Source organism: Drosophila montana, unplaced genomic scaffold (genome assembly GCF_035044405.1).
Source record: "Drosophila montana isolate Dmon_TW-CO22-7 unplaced genomic scaffold, ASM3504440v1 contig_1624_1, whole genome shotgun sequence".
Classification (NCBI taxonomy): domain Eukaryota; kingdom Metazoa; phylum Arthropoda; class Insecta; order Diptera; family Drosophilidae; genus Drosophila; species Drosophila montana.
Genome location: NW_026996559.1, coordinates 5,517,481 through 5,530,317, shown reverse-complemented (window position 1 = coordinate 5,530,317; position 12,837 = coordinate 5,517,481). Strand labels below are relative to the sequence as shown.

The 12,837-nt window shown below is 37.9% G+C and overlaps 1 protein-coding gene across 4 annotated transcripts in view; it reads left to right on the top strand.

Annotated features, from left to right (window-relative positions):
- shakB (shaking B) overlaps positions 1–12,360 on the top strand; it is a 153,486-nt gene extending 141,126 nt beyond the window's left edge. For 3 of the 4 annotated variants that reach the window (XM_064699860.1, XM_064699859.1, XM_064699862.1), the window contains 5 exons: positions 8,759–8,913; positions 8,973–9,037; positions 10,524–10,690; positions 10,763–10,941; positions 11,009–12,360. In XM_064699860.1, coding sequence (XP_064555930.1) covers positions 8,759–8,913; positions 8,973–9,037; positions 10,524–10,690; positions 10,763–10,941; positions 11,009–11,201 — 759 coding nt within the window. In that variant the 3' untranslated portion in view covers positions 11,202–12,360. Of the gene's footprint in view, positions 1–1,471; positions 2,486–8,758; positions 8,914–8,972; positions 9,038–10,523; positions 10,691–10,762; positions 10,942–11,008 lie in introns of all 4 variants that reach the window. The other variant, XM_064699861.1, reaches the window with a different exon arrangement.
- The last annotated feature ends 477 nt before the right edge of the window (positions 12,361–12,837 follow it).

Below are 12,837 nucleotides of genomic sequence, written 5' to 3'. Positions count from 1 at the left end.
TTTGTTGCTTCTGTTTCTCGTGATTCTTGCGATTCCTCATTACTCATTGCTCACATTTGTCAGGCGACGAGGAAAACCCAATTAGTCATTAGTCGATGCCGATCTCTATTCTTATTTGATAGCTGGGCTGTTGTTCTTCTTGTTGTTGTTCATATTTTGTCTTCGGCACAATTTAAAATCATAATTATAGACGCGTATATTTAAATTTAGACGCGCATTGTTAGCGCCTTGCCCTCTCTCTCTCCCTCTCCCCCTCCCTCTCCGTCTCCTTGTCTGTTTTCGATTTGGACAAATGGAGTGGAAATGTAAAAATGTGAAAATTGAAAAGTGGAACATGAACGATTCTGTTTTTGTTTGGGAAAACGCGAGTTGAGCATGAGCAATGTAATGGGTATAAAACTGGGGACTCGTTTAACTTAATTAGGCATGCGTAGCAACAACAAACGAATTCGGAGATTTGGAAATTTTGGAATTACTTTAGTATTATCGTGGAGCGTGCTTGGCATTTTTCCAAATGCCCTCGTCCCAAAATATTTGTTGAAATGTCAAGTGCAGTAGTGGTCGATGCTTAGAGCATATCATTTTATAAACAACGACGCCGAGCAGCCCAACTACAAATTACAAACTAAGCACAAGCAACAACAATAACGAAAAACAAAGAGCAAAAAAAACGCTTGAATAAAATCGAAAGCGTGGGCCTTGAGCTCGAGCTCTTTCTACAACACCTTTGCCTTTCCATCCTACCTTTTTTTGGCCATATTCATTCTTGATGGAGTCCATAGTCCACATCGATCATCTCTTCTACACTTGACGGCGCGGTAATTATCGTGAAGCCTTCACCATTGACTTTGCATGGTTTATTGGGCCACGTGTGCGTATACGCAATTTGGTAGACGTAGTTTTTGGCTGTATTTTATTATGCCTTCGGCTCGACTCGGCAATTTGTTTATAAACATTGCAATTTTTAATTTTACTGTTCATTTCGTAGATAGTTTTGTGCCCCAGCTGTGTGAGCATAAATTTATGAACATGCATAGATATATATGTTGATGTTCAGTTTATATTTATATATATATAACTATATATATATCTTCGTCTTTCATACAATATGTATATAAATGTTCAAATATGTATGCGATCCCAACCCTAAACCTATACGCACTGAAATGAAAGACCATTTAATGCCACATTTTATTTATATGCTCGGCGCGTTTTTTATTTGTTTTGTTTCGTTACGAAATTTCAATGGTTGGCGAGCATTAAGACTACCGCTAAAATAAATATTTCTACATTGAACCATAGAGGGTAGAAATGTTTCCAATTGATTTTCAATAAACAAACTGCTAAAAACTAAATACTGTGAAAATATTAAACAAATTTCGCACGCTTAAAAAAAAAAAAAAACTTGCCGCCGCGCACGTCGCTTTGATAATTATTTCGATTTGCATTTCGTTTCGCATCGTTCCCATAGTAAATACCAGGCAGAAGTGCTGATCAGTGATTCAACCAGCCAGCCTCCAGTCGCGATTCCCAAAACAATAGCCAAAACGAATCTCAAAAGAAAACAAATCGAAAAAACAGATAAGAAAAAAACAAACCACAACAAAAAGATCAAAACGAAAAATGCCAAGTTCTATGCAAGGAAAACGCATAACGAACAAAGTGTCTACCCAAACAATCCAGCCAGAGGAACCAGCTCAAAGAGCTTCAAAGGCCGAACCAGCTCCAGCGTGATCAGTTCAACAATTCGACAAATGCTCAATTCGCGTACTCGGCCTACTTCTCCGCTGCCAATGATGGGCTGGCCGCGCAAAAGAAAGAACTCTAATCCGGAAATCGATAGCTCTAGGAGCATCTTTCGATGGGCCGATTAATCTATCGATAGGCCCACCTCGAACAGAAAAGAACTCGAGTAGTGCGTCAGAGTCAGATCACTGAATACGATCATAGACGATCCCATTGACACACTCACACACACACACACACACACACATTCATAAACAAATACACACACACACACACACACACGCGCACAGGGACATATAGGGAAGCAGAGCGTCAGTTTAAGCCACATACCAATTGAGCTTTGGTAAAACACTCCGCGCTCCGCTTTGTTTAACAAACCATGTTAGATATATTTCGTGGATTGAAAAACCTTGTAAAGGTCAGTCACGTTAAAACCGATTCGATAGTATTCCGCCTGCACTACTCAATAACTGTGATGATTCTGATGTCATTCTCGCTAATTATAACCACACGCCAGTATGTGGGTAATCCAATTGATTGTGTACACACTAAAGATATTCCAGAGGATGTGCTCAACACATATTGTTGGATACAGTCGACGTATACGCTAAAGAGTTTATTTTTGAAAAAGCAAGGCGTTTCGGTGCCATACCCGGGTATTGGCAATTCAGATGGCGATCCCGCCGATAAGAAGCACTATAAATACTATCAGTGGGTGTGCTTTTGCCTATTTTTTCAGGTGAGTTACGAGAAGGGTACCTTCCCCCCCACAACCTATTGAATATCCACCCCAATTGTTATTAACCATCACTAATTTTCTTTTACTGCAACGATTTGATTGATCGATACATGCGACTATCGAAACTTGAATTTTGCCTTTTTAAGCCAGCTGCACGTTACAATTACAATTTTAATTATTTAAAAGCAATTTAATTTTTTTTTCTACTGATTGAGTGTTGATTGAATATTTGTCTATTATATAGAATAGTTTATCAAATGAATATTTATTTTATTGAAATATTCGTTATATATATCGAATTATTTGCCAAACCTTATTATGCCAAAAAGGGATATTCAATCAAATGTCAACAATTACAAAAGGTCATCATAACTCCCCCAGCAAGCTGCCTTCGCACTCTCAAACTGATACAGCTATCCGATAAATATTTTAAGCACCCTTAGACTTTAGGAATACCCCTAATGTGTGAACGTATGAAATACTTGATTGCCTTGTGTCCTCTTAACCTGTATACGGATCGATTTGGAACTCTTCTTATATCGTTGTTGAGGGAATTGTAATTTTGTCATGAAATGTGTAACGTATCTGACCGAACCCGTAAACTATCTATATCTTCTTGATCAGTATCAACTCGTATGACGGAGCTCAGCAATTACGAGCTGCACAATACCCCTTCACAAAGGTATTTGATCTTGCGTACTTCATTGTTATTGACTTTATTTCGTTCATCGCCTTTGTCTCCAAGTAATTATGCCCAATTCTCAGAAGAATTTATTGTGAGCGGCGATCAGAATAATTTGATGGAGTAGATAATTAAAGCTTCACTGTACTGTCTGCCTCTGTGCACCCAAGCACGCATTGCCCTAGACTCAGGGAGGGGTAAAGTGTGCTGTACATTCTGATATGCTTGCATATGTACATACTTATTTTTATATATACATTTGAATGAGTGCGTACGTTTTTTGAGTCTCAATACAAAATTCAAATTTCCAAATATTTGTTCTACTTTTTGTTCGATTCAATGTTGTTGTTGCTGGCTGGCCTTTGAAACGAAAGCAACTTGAATGCGCATAGCCAATGAAATGGAAATGTTTAAACTATCCGTATTACCCGATTTGTTGCTGTTGCGAACATTTCACTTACGCATGCTCAAGGCCAGCAACAGTTGACTGGGCTCTGTTGTGACGTACTACTATGTATGTGCATATGTTTGTTTGTTTGTTTACATATCGATAGAAGCGTTTAACAAATTTCGGATACTTCCGCCAAATCTAAAGTCCTTATACTTCAACACCTTCCCAGCCAAAGATTATTAATATTATCCATATAAATATAGTCCTGGATCCTCCTAGCTTCCTCCAAGTGAAGTCTAGAAGAGCCGTCTCTCGAAATTTAAAGCATCTCGTGAGTTTTAGTCCAGAACATTTGTATCCTTATACAAAATAGAAAGGAAGAGCATTGCAATCGTTTATAAACAGCTACGAAATACTCTGTAATCAGCGTACTAAGAGCTTAGATGATTTGAAGTTAATAAACCTAAGATTGTGACCCCACAAAAGGGACTTTCAATCTGAGATTTGTCTTGGTTATGGGCATGGTCTGGTTTTACGGGTTTCGCTAGACTCTTACTAAATGAGTAAATTTCATTAAGAAAGGATAACTAGGTATATCATGTTGCGATCCAATTCGAATATTAAGTTGATAATAGGAATCCAAATAGAACACTCGTTCTGAAAAAATGTATATATATATATGCTGGTTTGGTTCAGGAATTGTGAACTGAACTGTGCCTGAAACATACAAGAAAAACTAATCAGCATCAGGCAACTATATCATATACCTCACACTGGCAAACCGATCAAAAATTGTTATATAGAAAATAAGAAGACAATGTTGTATTTATCCATGGTCTTTATTCAAACCAGAAACTCGGGCCAAGTCATAATATACAAGCTTGTGCACTACATTTTAATTTAATTGATGCCTTAAGGCCCATTAAATACAAAAGTATTCAAAAAGAGAAGTTAATAAAGAAATGATGGTTTCTAAAAATACAAGTTTTATATTTTAGGTTTCTAATGCGTTCAAAATAATAATTTTAATTACTTAAGTCGAGAGACTTACTTTGTCACAAGAATAATAGATCGTTAAATATGACGTTGTTCCCGCTGTCGCCGCTGTCCACCACACATACCAAGGGGTTGGGGGGTCCGTCGAGTAGCCAGTCCAAGCTGAGTTGCGGCTAGGGGCGCTGAACGATTACACAATGATATATCTTTCCGCTAACAATGTACAAATATTAAATGTATATTTTTACCACACTCTTGTCACAGTTGCCACTCGTCTTTTGTGGGAGTGTGTGTGTGTGTGTGTGTGTGTGGCAGAGGGGGCAGAGCCTCGCTGGGCTCGTTGCTTTTCTCGGTTAGTGTCACATCGGCGGTTATAGACGCCGCCGTCATAGTCACCCAAATAACTATAAATACATTTATTATGGTATTCTCCCCGCTTAATGACGCGTGAACGGCGTTTCTATAATTTACACATTTTCCATTCTGCTTAATTTGTGGATTTATTAATAAAGACGACGGGTGCGACGGATGCGACCTGAAATCGAATGGATGCAGTTTTTAAAGCATTGCCATCTACACACATATGTATATAACAACAACAATAAGTATGTATGTATACATGCATGTATATGTATGTGTGCATAAATAATAAAAGTCAACGATCATAAATGCCACGAGAAAACGAGCAAAGCTATAAATCTGTGGACAACAACTACTTATATAGAGCTATACAGAACACCTGCAATCAACATAGTTAACTTTCCATATCCCAAAATAGCTAGATAGATTGACAGATAGATAGATAGATCGAGCGTTACAAGTATATACACATGTTTTCGATCTCAGGACCCCGATGCAGGGATCATAATTGAATGCGAGTGGGTGGTGGGGATCGAGCGGCAACCATCATCTGCTGATCCCCAACACTTGATCGGGCTCACTAATGGCCAGGCCATTAAGTTGGACAATGCAGCTATTAAATTTAAAAGCAAAATTGCCTGCAGTAGGAGCATGTTCACGATACCGCCCCCCCCCCCCCCCCCCCTTCGTTTGCCATGCCCATTTCCCTGATCATTTTCTTTCATTTCCAATTCCAATTCGATTTCGATTCCGTCCCCGATCGGTTCATATCGATCAAGCGCTCCCCTCAAATATGTCAAAAATTGAAATTTCTTTTTTTTATTTTGTTTTTGCCTAGCTGGATATTTATTGAAAAGGCACAGACAAACATAAAAGTGAACAAATAATAATTCTGGCCAAATGCCAGCGCACAGAAACAAAAATCTGGCCCGAATGGAAAAGCAGAGTGCGGAGCGGAGATGCGATACGAATCTGCGTAGCTATGCTGCGTTGGGATGGAATGGATTGGCGTTGGGGTTGGGGTTAGGGTAGGGGTTGGGGCTGGTTTGGCTTGGTTTGTTTCGAAGTTCGTGTGTGCTGGGAGACGGGTTGGCAGCGTGACGCCAACGTCGGCTGGACTCCCCACCAGAGTTGCACGGACATGTGTTTATATTTGACTTATGTGCTTTTATTTTTATTCACGCCATCCGGGAGTGGGGAGCCAACACGGAACCGGGATCAGGCAACCGGCAACTGGCAACTGGCAACAGGCAACAGGCACACTCGCCATTTGCCTCCAGTCTCTACAGATCTAGCCTTAGTCGAGCAGACAGCCCGCCCACATGCTGGAGCTGGATGCGACTGTTTGTACTTGGGCCCCCCACTGGCCACAATGCGCTTACATTATTTTGCCTAATTGAATATGCAAACTTTCCTTTTACTTTATATAGCTATTTTCACCACTTCTTTTAGCTTCATTGCATTGCGCACCTTGTGCTCAGGTTAAATGCAATGCCATTGATTTTATTGTTTAAATGCCAATCAACTTTTCAACAAATATGTCACAATTAAAGCTCTTTTTATTGTATGAAAATCTTTTAAGATTTTTATGTAATTTCTCCATTCTCTGGTTTTTCTTGTTGCTTACATATCTGCAACATTTTATCAACATAACATATTGCTGCGATAGGAACGATCGGTCAAAAATGAAAACTCGTTCTAGTTGGATTGAAAGTCTCATGTCCGTGGACCGTTTTTACGTAGATCTTAACATGCAATACGCTTCTCTACGCCCCATCGATTGCAATCAGGTGCTACATTATTTTTGTATAATATTCCTGCATTTTTAAAGACAAAAAATTGATAAAAAAATATTTTATTAATAAAAATCTTAAAAACTTTTAAAGCAAAGTTCAGAATAAGTGATAATGACTTATTTGATTGATTTTACATAATCGTTACATACATTAAAATCGACTTAGGATACATTTCAAAGCAGCTTAAAAAAGCATAGTAGAAAGATATTGTTTTCATCATTGGGGTCTTACCGCAGCGAAAAATCTGGATTTGTTGCCTACTCTTTTCTTGTTAGATTTTGTATTATAAAAAATACATTTGAACTTTCTTGATAGATGTTATTTATGAAGCTGAGCATATATTAAATAATATTTTGGTATTAGGTCTGCCACCTTTGCGCCACTGTGCGTCTTTTGTGTTGGACGCGCCGACTTTGGTGCATTTTCTTTCGCTGGCTGCGGCTGTTGGTATTTACTTCATTTTGCTTTGATTGCAGTTGCATTTATGCGATATTTTTATGGCAATTTGAACGCTTGCCAAATTGCTTTTCAGACACACGCATATGCGTCCCGCTACGCAGCCCCGCCCCCAGTCAGTGCTCCCCTCCCCTAGCTGAAAGCCCTTTTGCCCGGGCACCCACAAGGATTTTGGATGCTGTTCTGATTATTACTGTTGCATGTCGTCGGGCCAAGCCAATTTGCAACTTGAGCAGTAGCCAGAGATGGCGAGAGGAAAACAAATAGAAATATGCCCCCAATGAGGGCCAAGCAAAAAGGGAAATGCTCGCTGAGACTAGCATAAGGCAAAAACCAAATCAAACGCATCATTTGACTTCCGGCAAGGCGTTGCAAGCTGTGAGCCCATCACTTGTCCATTTGTTTTGGTTCTTCTTTTGTGCTTCCCATTGTTGCTTTTGTTGTTTTTGTTGTTGTGTTCTTGCCGTCATAAGGCGATACAATGTGCCGCAGATGTTGCCAGCTATAAAAGTATGCGGCGACGCCAATTTTGATTTTAAAGTCGTATTGTTGCAACAGATGCAAAATTCAAATGTTGCCATGACCATGCCCGTCATGACGTTGACGAACGGGCTCTATAGACTTATTTAGTTATTATAGCATTTGCCAACACCAAAACCCAAATGCGAAATGAAATTGAAAAATGGAAAATGGAAAAACGACGCCTGACGAGACGACGAGACGAGGCAGACGTGAGATTGGCGCGGACAGCCGCCATTTGGGCAACCGTCTAAACAAACTGAACTCTCACCTCAACGGGCATTAGAATGCCACGTCCACTAAGCCATTGTCTCCCTGAGCATTCAGGGATTAGCACCTGCCCACATCGAGCTGGGCAAACCGCAGCGAGGTGCGGCCGCCAAAGTAAACATTTGCACAATTTAGTGTTAAATTTACGATACAAGTTATTATTAATATGTCATCAGAGCGCACATAAATACCAAATGTCCGACAAGAGATCCATTTAATTGGGCAAGATCTTAGCCGTTGCCACAGTCTGTTTCTTCATCAACAATATTTTGTCTCTGTGTATCTCTCGCATGTCGCATATGTGTCTTTTGTTGCTTCTACTTTCGCTAATGGATCACAGCTAATTGTTTTGATGACATGTCTATAAATACATACATATAAATATGTCTGTCTCTCTGTCTGTCTGTCTGTCTGTTCGTCTGTCTGTCTGTCCAAGTATCGAAATCAGCAAATAATTATAGGAATGCATGGGAGCACTCATCTAGGAAGGTCATCCAAAGGCAATCTTAAGCATATAATACCTTTGGCATTGTTAACTGGAATTACGCGCCTGGGATTCTCTATGGCGTATGCCTAAGAAAACAGCTGGCGATTGTCACTTGTCAAATTTAAGCGCTTTTACGACAATTCCAATGCGTCAGACGCCCACACAAAGGCAACAGCTCACCTTTACAGAACTAATGCCTATACACATATATATTTATATATCTATGCGCATATGTATCTCTGTCTCCATCTCTATCTCTATATCTGCGTTTCTCAGCAATTTTCTCTCTATTTACTTATTTTTTTGTTTTTTGCAGGCAATCTTATTTTACACACCAAGATGGCTGTGGAAGTCTTGGGAGGGTGGCAAAATTCATGCGCTCATCATGGACTTAGATATAGGCATTTGTTCCGAAGCCGAGAAAAAACAAAAAAAGAAATTACTTTTAGATTATTTATGGGAAAATTTAAGGTAAGCAAATGCCCACTTTCTACTTTATGGTCCATTATAATCAAAATTTCTCATTTTAGATATCACAATTGGTGGGCGTACAGATACTACGTGTGTGAACTGCTCGCCCTAATAAATGTGATAGGTGAGTAACAGCCGCATTATCATTATCATTATCATCTATAATCCATCATCCATCTGCATCATCTGCTTGCTCGTGATCATTATGGGCTGCAGAGAAATGTTCCAGTTTGCACAATCCAATAAACAAATTTGGGGTTAACCATACACGATATCTTTAGTATATACCAAACTCATGCCATGCACACACAATACAGCATACATACGTACATACAGCATACATATATGCCCGAATAGAGCTTTCGTTATTCATTCACTCATTTTCCGAGGAAAATCAATGACGAATTTTTATCGACTGACCGTAGCCGCAGGCCGCATCAAAATAAACAAATTTTCCTTATTGCTGCGGATTCCTGGCTTCTTTTTTTTCGGACAACGTGCGCCACGTGCGCTACAATCGGAAATCTAACAAAATAATTAACTGTCAGAATACATAAGAAATAGAGAAATAAACAATTATAGAATACACCAATACTATATGCACATGCACAAGTATACGTATTAACAAATAGCCAGAGTTCAGACTAATTGAATGTTGACGGCTGATGAGTTTACAAGAAACGCCTTTTGCGGTGGGGAATGTGGGGGGAATGTATCCCATTTAACAAAGTTAAATTTATAGTTTGCATTGTTTTAAGTTTAAAATATATATATGTATGTATATGTATAACGTATGTGTTTGTGTATGTATGACAAATGAAAATTCGAAAAACAATCGAATCAATTCAATCTTTTCTTATGGGGTGAGGATGTCGAGTATAATAGATAGTATTCGATTCATTTTGGTTTGTTTTATTTAAACTCATCGATACCTTATGAGAGCAACGATTGCGAGAAAATCGATACAAAACATATGACATTAATCGATTTTGAAAACGTTGATATTCTGATAGATCTGGGTTTTATAGACTTTAGGTTTTGCTCGGTTTTAAAATTTTATAATTTGGTGAAGAAAATGGTATCAATTAAATGGAAATATGTTTTCAAATTATCGACTAATCGATAGCCGACAGAGCATCGATAAATTGGCCTAAAACCGATAAAGAACATATTTTGATTTTTGATTTTTGAACCTTAAAGTAAAGGATCAATCGAATAACCTCAAAACCCCATTCAAGATCAAAGCAACAAATGATTGATTATTACATTTTGTAATTTTTTCCCCTGAATATTCAATAAACCGGGAACCGGAAAGGTGAACCCATTCATATTCTATAATTGACTGACTGACATTGTTTGATTGTTAACAATAACAGATATCTCTGAGTTCATACTCATACACACTGAGACTCATTTTCACACTCACACTTACACACACACAGACAGCAAGTTGGGGGCAGCAATAAACCCATAAATTATACCCGCCAATTTACTTTATAAACACTGTCTACATATCGTATAGTACATATTATCGTCGGCCAATCTTTTACTTATACATACATATGTGTAAATATATATTTCTGTGTATATTTGTCGTTTTTGTTGCATAGGTCAAATGTTTCTTATGAATCGATTTTTCGATGGCGAATTTATGACATTTGGCTTGGATGTGATAGATTATATGGAGACCGATCAGGAAGATCGCATGGATCCGATGATTTACATATTTCCCAGAATGACCAAATGTACATTTTTTAAATATGGTTCAAGTGGGGAGGTGAGTAATTGCTCCAAATGATTGATAATAATTATACTATTTAAATATATTATTGTATATTTTTTGGTTTAGGTGGAAAAACACGACGCCATTTGCATTTTACCATTAAACGTTGTTAATGAGAAAATTTACATTTTCCTTTGGTTTTGGTTTATATTATTAACGTTACTCACATTATTAACGCTAATATACAGGGTGGTTATTATATTCTCGCCTCGAATGAGGGTCTATTTATTTCGAATGCGATTTAGGTGAGTCCCCATACGAATAATTCACTTAACCCTTTCTAACACTGGTTTTTCTATTCGATTTTTTCAGGTTAGTGCGTCGTGACGCTATTGAAATAATCGTTCGTCGTTCCAAGATGGGCGATTGGTTTTTGTTGTATTTATTAGGTGAAAATATAGATACAGTTATATTTCGTGATGTTGTACAGGACTTAGCGAATCGTTTAGGACATAACCAACACCATAGGGTGCCTGGATTGAAAGGTGAAATACAGGATGCATGATATTGGGAGTATTAGAAACAATACAAAATGCAATATGTCGTCTCTATATAAAAAACAACAACATCAACATTCAACTACTTAGTACAACAACAACAGCAGCAGCAACCGCTTCATAAGTTCAAAATAAAACTGAAAAAAAAACGTATCTTACAAATACAACCAAAAAAACTATCGTCAATGCTAACACATCGAAGTCATTTTCAATCAACAAGAGAGTAAAGCACAGAGGCACCTCAATACCAATAACGATAACGATAACGACAAAGATAACGATAAAGATAAAGATTAACATAAAGATAAAGATAAGATATCAATAGACCCAACCACACAACGAATGAAAGCGGACTAAGCCGAACCAGAACTAAAAGTCAAAAGTAAGGAAACGAATCAACCAACAAAAGAAAAACTCAACAACGAACATTAAAGGCAGATCGAAAAGATAATGATATTGATAGGAATTAATAACAATCACGAGCAGCAGCAGCAGGAAACGGAGTTTGGGTGCAGCTGCAGCTAGCCAGCTCAGCCAGCGCCCAAGGACATCGCAAGCAGTTGCACGTGGCGCCTGCAACTGCGTGCATGCCCCATGGATTCAAGTCAAAAAGTTATGAAAATAGAAGTTGCCCAGGGACAAGGACAAAGTGTGTGCAAGAACCAAGAAGGAAAGAACAACACAAAGACAGAAGAAACGAAAGGAAAAGAAAGGAAAGGAAAGCAGAGGAAACAACGCTCTCTCTCTCTCTCTCTCTCACACACACTCACACACAAACACACTCATCACAAACATAAATATAAACTTCACCACACACCAACATCACACACAACATTTACGCGGCATTACTCATACGCCCCCGTAGACGCCATCAAATCGCACACTCAACCTGCTCCTCACTTTGCTTGTCATGCAGCAACACAACAAACACCAAAGAAGTCGAGACGACGCCCGCGAATATAATTGCATTTCTGTATTAACAACCAACAATACTACAACAACATCAGCAGCAGCAGCGGCAACAACAACTGCAACTGCAATCACTCGAAAGCATCACGAACAGCAGCAACAACAACAACAACAGCTGCAACTGTTTCAAGCATAGAAAGAGAAGAGTAGCTAAAAACTAAAGCTCGTCTCTCGTCTTGTTAAAAAAAAAAAACAAAATAAGTGAATATAAAAAACCAAAAAAAAAACAACAAAAAAAATTAAAATAGAATGAGTTAAGCGAAAGAAAAGAATAAAAAGATGCAAAAAAAAGCAGGAAAAAAAACAAAAAGTTAGTCTAAATTCAATTCAATTAAATCACTTATTAAAACAAAACAAAAATGATATCTTGAAGTGTTCATGTATTCGAATGTAGGTTAACTAAGTACAGCATATAAATAATTCTAAATATAAAAGCTACTCATATATACATACACATGCATATATGGTATGCATATACATATATATATATAAATATAAAAAATTTTTTTTTCTAAATCTAAGAATTTGTATTACCCGCTAAAAAACAAAAAACAAAAACAAAACAAAAATTATATAAAAATTAAAACAAAACACAAAACAAACAATACAAATACATACAAAAAACCAAAAGGAAAACCAATTTTGTATACAAGATCAAAAATGATACCAAACTAA